The sequence below is a fragment of the Rhinopithecus roxellana genome, chromosome 13 (assembly GCF_007565055.1).
Source record: "Rhinopithecus roxellana isolate Shanxi Qingling chromosome 13, ASM756505v1, whole genome shotgun sequence".
NCBI lineage: Eukaryota > Metazoa > Chordata > Mammalia > Primates > Cercopithecidae > Rhinopithecus > Rhinopithecus roxellana.
Window position 1 is genome coordinate 69,827,012 of NC_044561.1, and position 14,680 is coordinate 69,841,691.

General features: G+C 59.6%; 1 protein-coding gene across 1 annotated transcript; it reads right to left on the bottom strand.

The window, feature by feature from the left end:
• Positions 1-2,075: 2,075 nt before the first annotated feature.
• Positions 2,076-3,966, bottom strand: ABHD16B (abhydrolase domain containing 16B). The gene is given in 2 exon segments (XM_010365245.2): positions 2,076-3,355; positions 3,357-3,966. Coding segments are annotated over 2 exon segments (1,410 nt in total). The 5' UTR covers positions 3,516-3,966; the 3' UTR covers positions 2,076-2,104.
• Between the last annotated feature and the right edge of the window lie 10,714 nt (positions 3,967-14,680).

A 14,680-nucleotide genomic window follows, 5' to 3' on the forward strand; every position in this document is an offset into this window, starting at 1 on the left:
GTTCGAAGGGAATCCATTCCAGGTTGGCTCCACCAGCGAGAGTCACAGGTAGAACGGTCGGAGTAGCGGGAGGACGAGGAAGGTGGGAAGTGGGAGGACTATCCAACATGGCGCTGTGGAAAGCCAGCGCAGGGCCCCAGGGGATCTTCCGGGTCGGAGGCAGCTGCCCCCGAGTGCTGGGGCACGCGCGCCTCGGCGGCTCAAACTCTGACCCCGTGAGATCCTTTCCAGCCCGACCCCTTACGTTAAGGTTCAGCCTCCCCCCGTAAGTCCTGTATTTATGTTCTTTTTTTTAGTTGGTCTTTTTTTTTTTTTTTTGAGACGGAGTTTCCCTCTTGTTGCCCAGGCTGGAGTGCAATGGCGCGATATCGGCTCACTCCAACCTCTGCCCTCCGGATTCAAGCGATTCTCCTGCCTCAGCCTCCCGAGTAGCTGGGATTACAGGCGCGCACCAACACGTCCGGCTAGTTTTCGTATTTTTAGTAGAGACAAGGGTTTCGCCACGTTGGCCAGGCTGGTCTCAAACTCCTGACCTTAGGTGATCCACCCGCCCCGGCCTCCTAAAATGCTAGGATTACAGGCGTGAGCTACCTCTCACGCCTGGCTAGTTTGTCCTTTTGGTGGGGACTTTTTATTCTATGTGGATTGCGCTGAAAAAGACCGCGATTCGTCCCCTCGCCCTGCAGGCGCCGCTGCCGCCTCGCCTCGGGTGTGGACACTGCGGCCTGAGCGCGTGCACCCCGAGGTTGTTTCACTTCCTGTTCAGGTCGACCAAACCGGCACTGCGCCCTCCCCACTCCACAGAGGAGGAAGCTGAGGTTAAAGTCACTTGCCCTAGGTCACTCCGCAAGTTGAAGCGCTACCAGGATACTCTGGAACAGGATGCCTGACCTCAGAGGAGAGGCACGTAACCACCAGGCAACTGGCCCCACGAAACAAGTCCCACAACTTCCTTTGACTCCTACTTGCTCCTGGAAGAAAAGCCTTAAATGGTATTCAAGACCTTTAGGATCTGATGTCCTAGGACTGCACTCTGGGCTTCCAGCCTGGGGTGGTACTGGTCCCTAGGCATGGAAGCTCCTCCCACTGCCCCTTCATTCACCCGGCCACCTCCTCCCACAGGTGTCTTCTGGGTACTCTTGCACAGGCCCGAGTCCCTTACCACCAGGCCTGTCCTGCTGTGGTGCTCTCAGTAATGTTTTCTCCATTTGCTGCCTTTCATTCTTTCCAGAGATCCTTGCTCAACCCAACCAGGCCAGCCCAGGGACTAGTGACGGATAGAGACACCTGCTTCAGGCAGTTCAGGGCAGACCACAGGGATGTGACATTACAGACCGTGTTGAGCAGAGGCCTGGTCTCATTCTGTGTTGCATCCCTAAGCCAGGAACAAAGTCCAGCGCAAGCCTGGCTCTGGGGGACACACAGTAGTGTCCTCTGGCCCGTGCAGGTGTATCCGTAGCCTCACATGCCACCATGTGAGTTTGCAGTCTGTCTGTGAGTGCTGTGGTGTAGAAGCCAGGAGTTTGGAGGTGGGAGGGAGTCCTACAGAATAATAGCCAGTGTGAACTCCTGGGAATGCCCAGCCGCTAAGACCTGCCCACAGCCCTGCAATGCCAATGTCCTCCTTTCACGGGAGGAGTGTGCACAGACTTTAAGCGCACAGCTGGCGTCATTTTCCCAGGAGCCATCCTGTAACCCAGGCCAAGTGAAGGGCTCCTCCCTGGGACCCCACAGCCCCTGTCCCCATCATCCTTTTGTGGTGATCAAGGCACTCATCACAGAGTATTGCCATAAACCGGGTCAGGTTAACCTTTCATTCCCTTTAGGAGCTGGGTGGGGGCATCCAAAAGTATTTGTGGGAGGAAGAGAGAAAGGAGGGGATGGAGCAAGGAAGAACGGGGCGGGGTTGGGGGTAAGGTCAGAACGCCCCCGTGAAGGAAGGACAGCACCACCAGTCCCCGTGTTCTGCCTACCCCCCAAGACAGCAGATCAGGAGCGCCCCCTTCCCCCCGCCCCACTCCCGCAGTGGTTGGGAGTATGGGGAGGTGAACTAAGAAGGCCAGGAAGCTGTTCAAGTGCGTGATCCCCCACTGGGGCGTATGGGTTACAGCCCCCAGGGCAACTGAAACTCCTCAGGCTCCAGAGGGCTGAAGTGAGTCGCCTCCACGTTCTTGAGGTGCTTCCGAGCCAGGAACAGTGCGAGCCGCCGGCGCCGCCGCGAGCTCAGGCCCTGGCCCACCAGCCATGGGAAGGCGGGTCCGTGTGGCCCCTGGGCCTCCTCGCCCTGCAGCCCCTCTTCGCAGCGTGCACGGTAGGAGCGCAGCAGCGCCAGGCACCACTTCTCGTCCACGCGGCAGCGTGCATAGAAGGCGGCCTCTTGCGCCAAGCTGCCAGCGCGCAGCCAGCGGATGACGACTGAACGGCCCTCCGGCGCCATCACGGCGGGGTAGCGGTGCTCCAGCAGGCGCAGCAGCAGCTCGTTGCCCCGGTTGCCCTCCACGCCGCCGGGTGACAGGGGGCGCAGGCGGCCCGAGGTGCTGACCACGTCGTCCTGCGTGCGTCGGAGCAGCAGCACCGGCCCCGGGTAGCAGCACAGCTGCTCGGCCACGTTAAGGTTGAAGTGCTCGCGCACGGTGCGCACCACCAGCCCCTTCCAGCTGTGGGGCATGACCTTCAGCGCCAGCGGCACGAGGTCGTCAAAGGTGGCATCCAGCACCAGTGCACCCAGCCCCGGGTAGGTCATGGTGGCCCAGGTGGCCGTGAAGCCGCCGACAGACCAGCCGTAGACCACCACGTGCGCGGGCGAGAAGTGCAGGCAGTGCAGTGCGTACTGGACCACCACGTCCATGGCGTTGGCGTCGTGCTGAGGGGAGGGCACGCCAGTGCTGCCGCCGAAGCCGGGGTGGTTCCAGCCCAGCACGGAGTAGCCGGCCTCGAGCGGCGCAGACAGACAGCCCATCTCATAGAAGCCGGCGTTGCCTTCGCAGCAGATGACGAGGCGCAGCCCGTGCCCTTGGCTGCCCGGGTCCTGGCGGCGGTCCATGAACATGGTATCGATTTCGTTGCCGTCACAGGCCACCAGCTTGGCGCGCCGGCCATGGTAGCGCTCCACGAGGCGCTCTTGGCCGTGCTGCAGTAGCGGCAGCAGCACGCGCCTCATCAGGGACAGGGAGCCGGGGTACACGAGCCAGCGGCCCAGCGAGTGGGCCAGCGCGTAACTAGCGAGGTGGCCGGGCAGCCCGCGGAGCTGCTGCAAGAGGCACTGCGCCTGGCTGCGCACCCCACGTGGAGGCCGCCCCAGCGCGTCCCCGCCCAGCGCCTCGTCCCGCAGCAGCCACACGCCCGCCGCGGCGGCCAGCGCAGGTCAGCGCCCGGTGGCTGCTGCTCCCGCCCGCGGCGCGCACGTCATCCCAGCGGAAGGCCACGGGCCAGCTGCGGAATGTGTAGGTGTAGCTGGCGGTCAGGTATATCTTGAACACGTGCACCAACGCCTTCACGAAGCAGATGACGCACATGGGTGGTGGCCCCAACGCCCAGCCACTGGGCCGGGGTCACCGCGAGAGGCTCAGGGCAGTCTTAGGGGACACCGGCTCCCAGCCAGGCCCTGATGGCCTTTGTGACCTGGCCTTCTAGGGCCGAGGGAAGGCTACCTCCTGTTGCTAGGTGATGGGGCACAAAGGGTTCCCAGATATGATGGGCCCAAGGTTCTGCCCCTCCCCCACCTTCGCCAAGACCCCACCGGCCAAACGCTCCCAGGCCCAGCTTTCCCACCCATGATTTGAGCAGCTACTGTCTCCCTTTTTCTTATTTATTTATTAAATTGAGATGTGGTCTCACTATGCTGCCCAGGCTGGCCTTGAACTCCTGGGCTCAAGCGATCCTCCCACCTCCACCTCCCACAGTGCTGGGATTACAGGTGTGAGTCCCTACGCCCAGCCTCCCTCTTCCTTAAAGTTAAGGTGGACAACCCCACAGGCCAGAAAGGGACAGCAAGGCCTCCTCCGCCTATACCGGGCTTGCTATGGGTCCCCGCCCCCACCCCTTCAGGGTCCGCTGGTTTAAACCTCATCTCCCCAGGAGGGCAGGGTCAGGGACAGGGCTGCTGCTGCACCAGAAAGGTGGTATTTGCTCCCGGCCTGCTGGTTCCTCCCCTCCACACCTTCCTTCTTTGGTGCAGACCAGAAACAAGCCCCCTTCTTTTCTGGATCCTCTTTTCCCTGGCTGCCAGCAACAGCAGTGACCTTTTCGGGCGGGTCCTGCCTGGCTGGGGTTCCTCTTTCTCACTCCCGGGTTGAGCCCCCACTCCCAGGCTGTGCCCCCCCCTTTTCTGGAGGGGTAGGATGGGTTCCCCTTTTTCCCCTGCCCTGGAAAGGGGCAGCCCACCTGAGGGCAGGGTCGGAGGCCGCCCGCCAGGGGGAGCCCCAGGGAAGGAGGCAGCTCTGGGGACTCAACGGCTCCCCAGACCAGAAACAGAAATGCACAATCAGGGAGTTTGGCAAATCCAGCCAGAGCCTCTGAGCCCAGGTGCCAGGCCTGCCTGAGACCCCAGCCTTCTAGGGAAGGGGTAGTTTCAGGCTGAGGCACCCTCTCTCTGCTCTCCTGCTCAGTATCTGGTTTAGAGGCCCTACCTGACCCAAACAGGCCCCACCGCCGGTTGGGGAGTCCGCTGAGAACTGCTGCTGTCTTTAGGGGTTGGGGGACAGAAGGACAGGGACTAATTAACAAAGACAGCGATTTGGGGGGCTATTACCCCCATTCTAGGTTGCCAGATAAAATACAGAATAATAAGCCAGTTAAATTGGAATTACAAATAAATACTTTTTGGGTGTAAGTATGTTCCAACTACAACTTGAGACATACTTATATTTTAAAATTGTTGATCTGAAATTCCAACTTAACTGGATATCCTGTTTTTTGTTTGTCTGTTTGTTTGTTTTTGAGATGGAGTCTCACTCTTGTCGCCCAGACTGGAGTGCAATGGTGCAATCTTGGCTCACTGCAACCTCTGCCTCCCAGGTGTTCAAGCGATTCTCCTGCCCAGCCTCCCGAGTAGCTGAGATTACAGGCGCCTGCCGCCACACCCGGCTACTTTTTGTACTTTTAGTAGAGACGAGGTTTCACCATGTTGGTCAGGCTGGTCGCTAACTCCTGACCTCAGGTGATCCGCCCGCCTCGGCCTCCAAAAGTGCTGGGATTACAGGCATGAGCCACCTCGCTGGCCTAGATATATTCTGTTTTTTTTTTTTTTTTTTTTTTTTTTGAGACGGAGTCTCGCTGTGTCGCCCAGGCTGGAGTGCAGTGGCCGGATCTCAGCTCACTGCAAGCTCCGCCTCCCGGGTTCCCGCCATTCTCCCGCCTCAGCCTCCGAGTAGCTGGGACTACAGGCGCCGCCACCACGCCCGGCTAGTTTTTTGTATTTTTAGTAGAGACGGGGTTTCACCGTGTTAGCCAGGAGGGTCTCGATCTCCTGACCTTGTGATCCGCCCGCCTCGGCCTCCCAAAGTGCTGGGATTACAGGCTTGAGCCACCGCGCCCGGCGATATATTCTGTTTTTACATTTGTTTTTGTTTTGCTAAATCTGGCAGTCCTACCCCCAGGCACACACACAGTTGAGATCCAGATGTTCCTGGTTATCCAGCTTTGATCTCGGATTGGCTGCTGTGCTCATTGGTCAAGGCCTGAGGACAAAGGGTGTCTCAGGGTCCACTGGTGCACCTGTCACACCATCCTTTCCACTGGGTCCTGGGCAGCAACAGGAGCCCTGCCTCAGGAGAAACCCCACAGGGTACTGCCCCTGGGGCCAAGGGATGGGCAAGGCCTCCCCTGGGGATTGGTGGTTCTGGTCCTGCTCAAGTGTCCGCCCCGACCCTGTGGGGGAAGGAGCCTGTTGTGGTTAGGGGTGGGGATGGAAGCTTCTGCAGAGGGTGGGAGATGGTGCCTTTCCCAGGAGCCTCTTTCATAAACTCAGCAGCTGCTTACTCTAGGCGGGTTGGGGCTGTGGGCCCAAAGGCTCTTGGCCCATTTTATGTGAGACTACAGGAGTGAACCCAGCAACAGAGCCGAGGATCTGACGGGGGTCCCTGCCTCCTCAGTTCAGATCCTGGCAGCGGGAGGAGTCCTGGAGGACTGTACATGTGGGATGTTGGATGCACTAAACTTATTTTGATTCCCCTGAACAGGTCCTGCTTGGAGGAGCCTCGTCCTCCGGGGGGCAGTCTCCCACCTTGATCTGCTCAGGGACTTGTTTGGAAATGGAGGCTTTTCTTTAGCCAGGCCCACCTGCCCTTAGCTACCCCCACAACAACCCACCCACACACACATACACAGAGCAGGAAGTTCTTGAGAGGAGGAGGGGAGAGCCTGGGACCGGATTCTGAGGGGCAAAGGTCAGCAGGCTGGAGCTGCTGGCCCCCAGGGGTTCCATGCCTTATCCTGTGTCTGGCCCAGCCCCTGACCCCACCAGCCCACGGGAGTCCAAGTGCCCCAGAACCCCCAGCTCTGTTGAGACAGGAAAGCATGTGACAGGAAGGGAGCTGTCCCCTCTCTAGAAGAGCCCCCAGACTGGACCAGCTGCAGCAGCCGTGACCTCTTGTGCCCCCACCCCCATCAGCTCAGGGAAGTGTCCACAAGGTGGTGGGGGGGCTGTGTCCCTGTTAATCCATTTGTGGAGGCAACCCCACCCGCACCCCAGTGCCCTCCAGGCAGACATCTGAGCGTGCACCCCACCCCCACAGGGCCTGCCAGTCTCTGAGCCCTCCACCCCTTGGTTCCCACCCTCCTGCACTGGGGCAGGGCTCTCCCCCTGGCCAGTTCTGCTAGGCCTCCCTGGAGGCCCTTGATTTATGCCGCTGGAGCCTGCAGAGCCAACCTTGGAGAAGGAAGGAAAGGAAAGAGAGAAAACCAGTCCCAGAGGCCGGAGGGGCAGGAACCAGGATCAGAGCCCCTGCCAGAGGGCATCCATCAGGGAGTGAGCTGACCTCAGCAGCTCCAGACTCAGGGAGCAGTGCCCAGGCCTTGGGAAAACTGGAGCCACCCTGGTGGGTGCAGGAGCTGAGTCTGCACAAACGCCTCTGCTCAGGAAATGGGGTGCAGGGAAGGTGGGGGTGGCTTGGAGCCCAAGGACAGGAGGGGATGCTTCCTGGAGGATGCAGGGTCAGGAGAAGGGGCGGAAATGGCCAAGACAGCTGCTGAACATCTGGAGTCACAGAGAATTAATTACTCAGCGCCCTGAGGACGGTGGGGTTGGTGGGGGAGTGGCGCACACTGGAGCCTTCTCCATCCTGGCTCCCTGCAGGGCCTGTACTCTGGGCCTCTCTCCTGCCCAGGATGAAGGACACTGGTGAGCAGCCCTCCCCAGAGTGCCCCCCAACACCCATCTCAGTACACACCCCTGGGTGGCCATGCTGTGTATATGTGGAGGGCTCACCATCCTCCCTGCCTATAAGCACTGCCACTGGAGCCTCCAGCACCCCCACACTGGCATTCAGCTCCTCCCCAGGCCTGCTCCCCGTCTCCTTTGGGAATGAGCCAGGGTCTCTCCAGAATCCTTGACAGAGCCCCCTGCACTGTCAGGGGAGGGAGTGGGGACAGCTCCCCACATCAAGGTAAAGTCTGCGTTGGGGTCAAGAGTCCTGCAGGGGCCAGGCATGGTGGGTCAAGCCTACAGTTCCAGCCACTTGGGTGGCTGAAGTGGGAGGATTGCTTGAGGCCAGGAGTTCAAGGCTGCAGTGAGCTATGATGGCACTGCTGCACACACACACAAAAGTCCTGCTGGCCTGTGTGATGTCGGCTGAATTCTTCAGGGGCAGTCTGCACCGTTGCTGCAGACTCCAGTGCAGAAATGGTAGATCGTCCACTGGGCTCCATACACACACTTTGAAGGGTATGTTCAGGGCCCAGGTTCACCTTGGCTTGGAAGACCCGAGAGCAGGGTCCTTTCTCTCACTGCAATGACCAGTTTTTGATATGAGTGCTTATTTTTGTTATTCGAAATGTAACATTCTCATTGCATCCAGTGGCACAGGGATACAAGACGATTAACTGTTCTTTCCACACTCCCTCCTAGATGTCCAGAGTGGCTATTCTGGACCTGTCTTTCACACCCTCCTCTATTTGCCTACAAACAGACATACATAGAGTCTTTTGTTTTTTGAGACGGAGTCTCGCTCTGTCACCCAGGCTGGAGTGCAGTGGCGCGATCTCGGCTCACTGCAAGCTCCGCCTCCCGGGTTCACGCCATTCTCCTGCCTCAGCCTCCCAAGTAGCTGGGACTACAGGTGCCCTCCGCCAGGCCCGGCTAAGTTTTTGTATTTTCAGTAGAGACAGGGTTTCACCCTGTTGGCCAGGATGGTCTCGATCTCCTGACCTCGTGATCTGCCCGTCTCGGCCTTCCAAAGTGCTGGGATTACAGGCTTCAGCCACCGCGCCCGGCCAGATTTCTAGCAGCGCAGTGCTCAATCCAAGGGGGTATTCTTAAAGCCAAGAGCTTTGCCCCAGTTGCTTTTCCACAGGTTGTGATTGTGTCACCTGTGTGTCTTTGAGGGCGCTTCTCTGCAGGCTTCTTCTGTCACACTGGCGGCTCCACGCTTTTATCTGCATTTTTAGTGGTCCCTCTGTGTTGCATACTCAGCAAATACTGATCCCGGCCTCTGACAGGCCGGCACCAGCAGCCATTCCGCCCTGTGAGGCAATCCGCTCCAGCTTTTCACTCCTTGCCCCTTGGAGACCCTCACCTGGGGGGCGCGTGGTGACCCGATGGAAACCATGGCCTGGATCTCAGACAGTCAGCCCTGGGTGTGGGCAAGGAGGGGAGATGACGCTGAGCCCGGATTGGGGAATGAATGGAAAGGGCAGGGGTCCCTTGGCTCTTGGCCTAAGCTTAGCCGGTTCGGTGCTTCCTGGCCCCTGGGTTTGGCCTCGCCAGCCTGCATCCCACCCCAGAGGGCCCAAACAGGAGTCTCTGGTGGGGACTCCGACTCCACCAGGGGCACCAAGTCCGCGGGAGGCCACAGAAGTTGCCCCTTTTTCCTGGTTCCCCCAAGTCGTGGAACCATCGAAAATCCCTCAGGGTGACGCCCGTGTGCCCCTGCGCCTTCTCCCCTCCCCGCCTCCACCGCACCTGCAGGGTGGTGGGTGGTGGATGGTGGGGACGGGCCCTAAGCAGGTGCAGGCCAGCGGAGTGGTCAGAGGGACTGGAGACCCAGCCCTCCCTCCATCCCTACACCCAGAGACCCAGGGAGGCGCGCCCAGCTTGTGTCAGCAGGGGTGGGGTGGTCGCTGACAGCCAAGTCAAGGTCCTGGTGGGGACCCCAGCGAGCTGGATGCGCGGCCCAACCCCAGGCCTTCCTTCCTGGGGTGCATGGCTCCCACCTGCCGGGTGGGTGGGCTGAAAGCCAGCGTTCGCTAAGGCCCAGGCGTCTGTGCTGTGAGCTCAGGGACCGGGGCTCCTTCAAGGCCCTAGATCTGGGGGAGCCTGCGTCCCGGCAGCCAGGCTGGGCAGCGGTCCCTGGACGCCTGAGAGTGGAGGAGGAAGTGGGGGGTGCAGGGAGGGGAGAGCCGGTCCGGGGCGGGATGGACAGACTTCGGACATGCAAGGTCACCAGGAACCCAGGTTCTGGCTGGCAGGAGAGGAGGAAGCTTCGTCCGGGGCCCCCATTGCCCTGTGGCCACAGCTAGGGGGGGCCGGTTCTTGGGCCGCACCTCCTGCACTTCCCGAGCTCGCTCTGAGCGGATCTGGGTTGCAGCCCTGGCGGCTCCTTCTAAATCACTTGTGCAGATTAAAAACGGCAACTGTCCCAGAGCTGACCCCAGGGGACCCTGAAAGCTGCCCCCCCACCCCCCAGGCACTCTCTGTTCTCAGCGTCTGCTGGACTCTGGGGCGGCTGCTTCGAGGTCCCCGCCTCCAATACCTCCGCCCAGGCCATCCCTGGGGAGCTGGCGCCAGGTCAAGCCCACCACAGCCCGGAGGCCTGGACAGGGAGCCCCTTCTTCTTTATGGCCCCTCCCCTCCCGCCCCCCCTTCCAGTTGGAGAGTGGGGAGGGAGGAAGAGAGGAAAGGAGGAAGAAAGAGAGGCTGTCCTGAGGGGTCTTGAAGGGGTGCCCCCACCATGGTTCCTGTGGCTTCTCTAACCGGGACTGACTCCATGGCCAGGCCACTGAAACCCACAGGCACCAAGCAGATACACAGGTACCCCTAAAGGTGGCCCTGCCTCAAGACAAGATCTGGGGGCCAGGAAGGTACCTGGGCCTTTGCCCCGAGCCAGCCCAGGAAGGCAGTAGGACGGGGAGCATAGGAGCAGAGGATGCTCTGCCAGGGCCTCCATTACCGCCTTGTGTCTCCTGTCCCAGACCTGGGATCTGTGCGAACCACGGGGCTGCCCACCCGTGCTGCTTTGAAGCTGCCCTGAGGGGAGGGGGGCCAGCTGCCAGGGGTGCGTGTGCCCGCCCAGCCCCTCCAGCTGCGTGGGAGCCTGGATTAACCGCAGGGCTGCCAGCAGCCTTTGAAGTGCTGGGGTGCGGCCACAGGAAGTGGGCGGCAGCCCACCCAGGCCCTAAGTCCCACCTCCCCAGGGTAAGCGCCTGGTCCACCAACTGGGCTGGGAGCCCAGCCTGCAGCGTCCCCTCTGCACCCCAGGTGTGCCTGGGCTGGGGACTGTAGCCTCTCCCCCAACCCCTAGGCCCAACCCCAGCCCCAGTTTAGCCCAGGCTCCTTCAGGGCGGCAATGGGGCCAGGAACTGGTCCCTCTCCCTCAGCTAAAAATAGCAAGCCTCAGGCTTTGCGGAAAGCCCCTGGGGTGGAGGAGGAAGGAGCAGGCCCTGGAGCTGGGGCTGCAAGGAGGGAGGCCTTACAGGAAGTGCCCGGCCGCCCCAGCAAAGGCTCCTGGTCAGCTGCTCAGCCCCCTGGAAAGCCCCAGGCAGTGCCTGAGTGGAGGCAGGACCAGGAGGGTCAGGGAGGCAGGGACCAGGAGGGTGAGGGTGGCTGACCTGAGTGGAGGCAGGACCAGGAGGGTGAGGGAGGCAGGAACCAGGAGGGTGAGGGTGGCTGACCTGAGTGGAGGCAGGACCAGGAGGGTGAGGGTGGCAGGACCAGGAGGGTGAGGGTGGCAGGAACCAGGAGGGTGAGGGTGGCAGGACCAGGAGGGTGAGGGTGGCAGGACCAGGAGGGTGAGGGTGGCAGGACCAGGAGGGTGAGGGTGGCTGGAACCAGGAGGGTGAGGGTGGCTGGAACCAGGAGGGTGAGGGTGGCAGGACCAGGAGAGTGAGGGTGGCAGGACCAGGAGGGTGAGGGTGGCAGGACCAGGAGGGTGACGGTGGCAGGACCAGGAGGGTGAGGGTGGCAGGACCAGGAGGGTGAGGGTGGCTGGAACCAGGAGGGTGAGGGTGGCTGGAACCAGGAGGGTGAGGGTGGCTGGAACCAGGAGGGTGAGGGTGGCAGGACCAGGAGGGTGAGGGTGGCAGGACCAGGTGATGGTGGCAGGACCAGGAGGGTGATGGTGGCAGGACCAGGTGATGGTGGCAGGACCAGGAGGGTGAGGGTGGCAGGACCAGGAGGGTGACGGTGGCTGGAGTCCCTCACATTCCAGGTGGGCTTCCCCTTCCACCAGCTGATGTCCTTCTGGGCCTGGGTGGCCTCCTGCCATGGATACCAGGAGGGCAGGACGAAGGCAGTTCTCCCTGCCTCCGCCGTTCTCGGCATCTGGTGATGACCTGATCTCCCCACTCTCCCCACCTTCTCCATTTACCACCCTTAACAGGAATCATTCATTCAGCGGACATGTATCGAGGGCCTGCTGGGCTGGGTGAAGCACTGGCCCGTCCCATCCTTGCCCTCAGAGTGCTTGCTGTGTGCAAGTAGGGATTTAACCCAAAGAGGGGTTTTATTTTCTTTTGTTTTATTTTTATTGTGTATTTATTTATTTGAGACGGAATCTCACTCTGTCGCCCAGACTGGAGTGCAGTGGCATGATCTCAGCTCACTGCAACCTCTGCCTCCCGGTTTCAAGCGATTCTCCTGCCTCAGCCTCCGGAGTAGCTGGGACTACAGGTGCCCGCCGCCACGCCTGGCTAACTTTTGTAGTTTTAGAAGAGATGGGGTTTCACCATGTTGGCCAGGCTGGTCTCAACTCCTGACCTCAGGTGATCTTCCCGCCTCAGCCTCCCAAAGTGCTGGGATTACAGGCATGAGCCACTGAGCCTGGCCTATTTTTTGTTTTAATTTTATTTATTTATTTATTTTGAGACAGAGTTTGTTCTGTTGCCCAGGCTGGAGTACAGTGGCACGATCTCCGCTCATTGCAACCTCTGCTTCCCAGATTCAAGCAATTCTCCTGCCTCAGCCTCCCGAGTAGTTGAGATTACAGACTCGCGCCACCAACTCCTGACCTCAGGTGATTCTCCCACCTCAGACTCCCAAAGTATTGGGATTACAGCCATGAGCCACCATGCCTGGCCTAATTTTTGTATTTTTGGTAGAGATGGGGTTTCACCATATTGGCTGTGGTTGCCCAGGCTGGTCTCAAACTCCTGACTTTAGGTGATCCACCCACCTTGGCCTCCCAAAGTGCTGGGACTACAAGTGTGAGCCATCACATCCAGCCTAATTTTTGTATTTTTAGTAGAGAGGGGCTTTCACCATGTTGGCCAGGCTGGTCTTGAACTCCTGACCTCAGGTGATCCATCCACCTCAGCCTCCCAAAGTGCTGGGGTTATAGGCATGAGCCAGTGCTCCCGGTCAAGAAAGGTTTTGCAGGAAGCAAACACCAGCAGTTGCCATTCTGGAGGGGAGCTGGATCAGGAGCTGAGACCAGAGCAATGGGTAGGAATTTGCCCTGTAAATTAGGCTGTGGATTTGGGCTGACCCTGGGAGAGGCCCTAGTGCTGAAGGAATAAGAACAGAGGCCAGAGTGGCTGGGACCTTAGGGGCCAAGAGGAATGAGGCTAAGGATGGAGAGTGGGAAGATAGGTAGGGCTTTGCAAACTGGGGCAAGGAGTTGGAAAGGAAGCCAGTTTTTGGGTTTTTTTGTTTGTTTGTTTTTTGAGACAGAGTCTTGCTCTGTCACCAGGCTGGAGTACAGCGGCGCGATCTCGGCTCACTGCAACCTCTGTCTCCCTTGTTTAAGCGATTCTCCTGCCTCAGCCTCCCGAGTGACTGGGACTACAGGCGTGTGCCACCACGCCCAGCTAATTTTTGTATTTTTGGTAGAGACAGGGTTTCACCACGTTGGCCAGGCTGGTATCAATCTCTTGACCTCGTGATCTGCCCGCCTCGGCCTCCCAAAGTGCTGGGATTACAGGCATGAGCCACCGCACCCGGCTAAAAGGAAGCCACTTCTAAGAAGCTCCTGAAAATTTCTCTCCTGAACATTTCTAGGCTCCTGCCTGTGTGTCAGAAGTAATGGGTGGTAAATGCTGGTGGGAAGGCTGTAGGGCAGGGAATAGCTTAACATACAAGACCATCCAGAGACTAAGTCCAGAGTGCTTGGGAAAGGCCAGAGCATGCAGTGGGTGGGGACTGAGCGGACAGAGGTCTCCGTTTCCCAGGCGTGGACCCCCAGGAGTGGGTGCAGCAGAGCGCCCAGACGTGGGTTTCGGGTGGCCCCCATCTTCCTGGCTTGACTTTCCCTACAATGGGCAGCGGTTTAGGTGCTGGCAAGGCTGAAGTTCTCAGAAGGGTACCACAAAAGGAGGCACATAGGAAGACTTCCCACATTTTCGAGAGAGTGACTAAGAGTGGACCACAAAATCTGAACTGGATAAGAAGGAAGCCCAAGAAAGGGGAAGGCCGCCTGTTTTGGAGAAAGGAGGGTTGTCCTGGAGCGAAGCACTTGGTGAGGTGTGACAGCCGGGGAGGGGGCAGTTGTGCCACAGACGGGGAAACTGGAAGTAGTCATTTCGGAGCGTGTGGGTTTTGGTGACAGCCGGCTCCAAGGTGTGAGTGAGCGTGGGTGCCTGAAGTGGGGGGAAGTGGAGGAAACACATGCCATCTCCCCAGGTGAGTTCAGTTTCAAGGAGGGATGAAGGAGGCATCTCCAGCCTGTGTGAGGTCTTCCCCTTTACAAACAGCCACCCACAGCTGCGTCACTGCTGCCGGCCGCTGTTGCTGCTGCCTCATTGACCGCAGCCACCGTCAGCATCTTCGGTGGTACCTCCAGCCCGTCGCCACTTCCCCATTAGCCTCACCAGGACCCACCCTGGCACCGCTGCCGTTCACCCAGTGGGCGAAAGTCTGTTTAGAAGACCCTCCGGGCGCGGAGTCGTGTTGAGCTCTGGTCAGCGCAGCAAGCAGCACAGACAAGGCCCTTGCAAGGGATGCAGTCATGGGGTGACCAAAACATAAAGAGATTCAGAGGCCGGGCACGGTGGCTCACACCTGTAATCCCAGCACTTCTGGAGGCTGAGGTGGGCGGATCACAAGGTCAGGAGTTCGAGACCAGCTTGACCAGTATGGTGAAACCCTGTCTGTACTAAAAATACAAAAAAATTAGCCAGGCATGGCGGCGGGCACCTGTAATCCCAGCTACTCGGGAGGCTGAGGCAGGAGAATTGCTTGAACCCGGCAGGAGGAGGTTGCACTGAACCGAGATCACGCCATTGCACTCCAGCCTGGGCAACAGAGAGAGACTATCTCAAAGAAAAAAAAAAAGAGGCTGGGCGCAGTGGCTCACGCCTGTAGTCCCAGCAC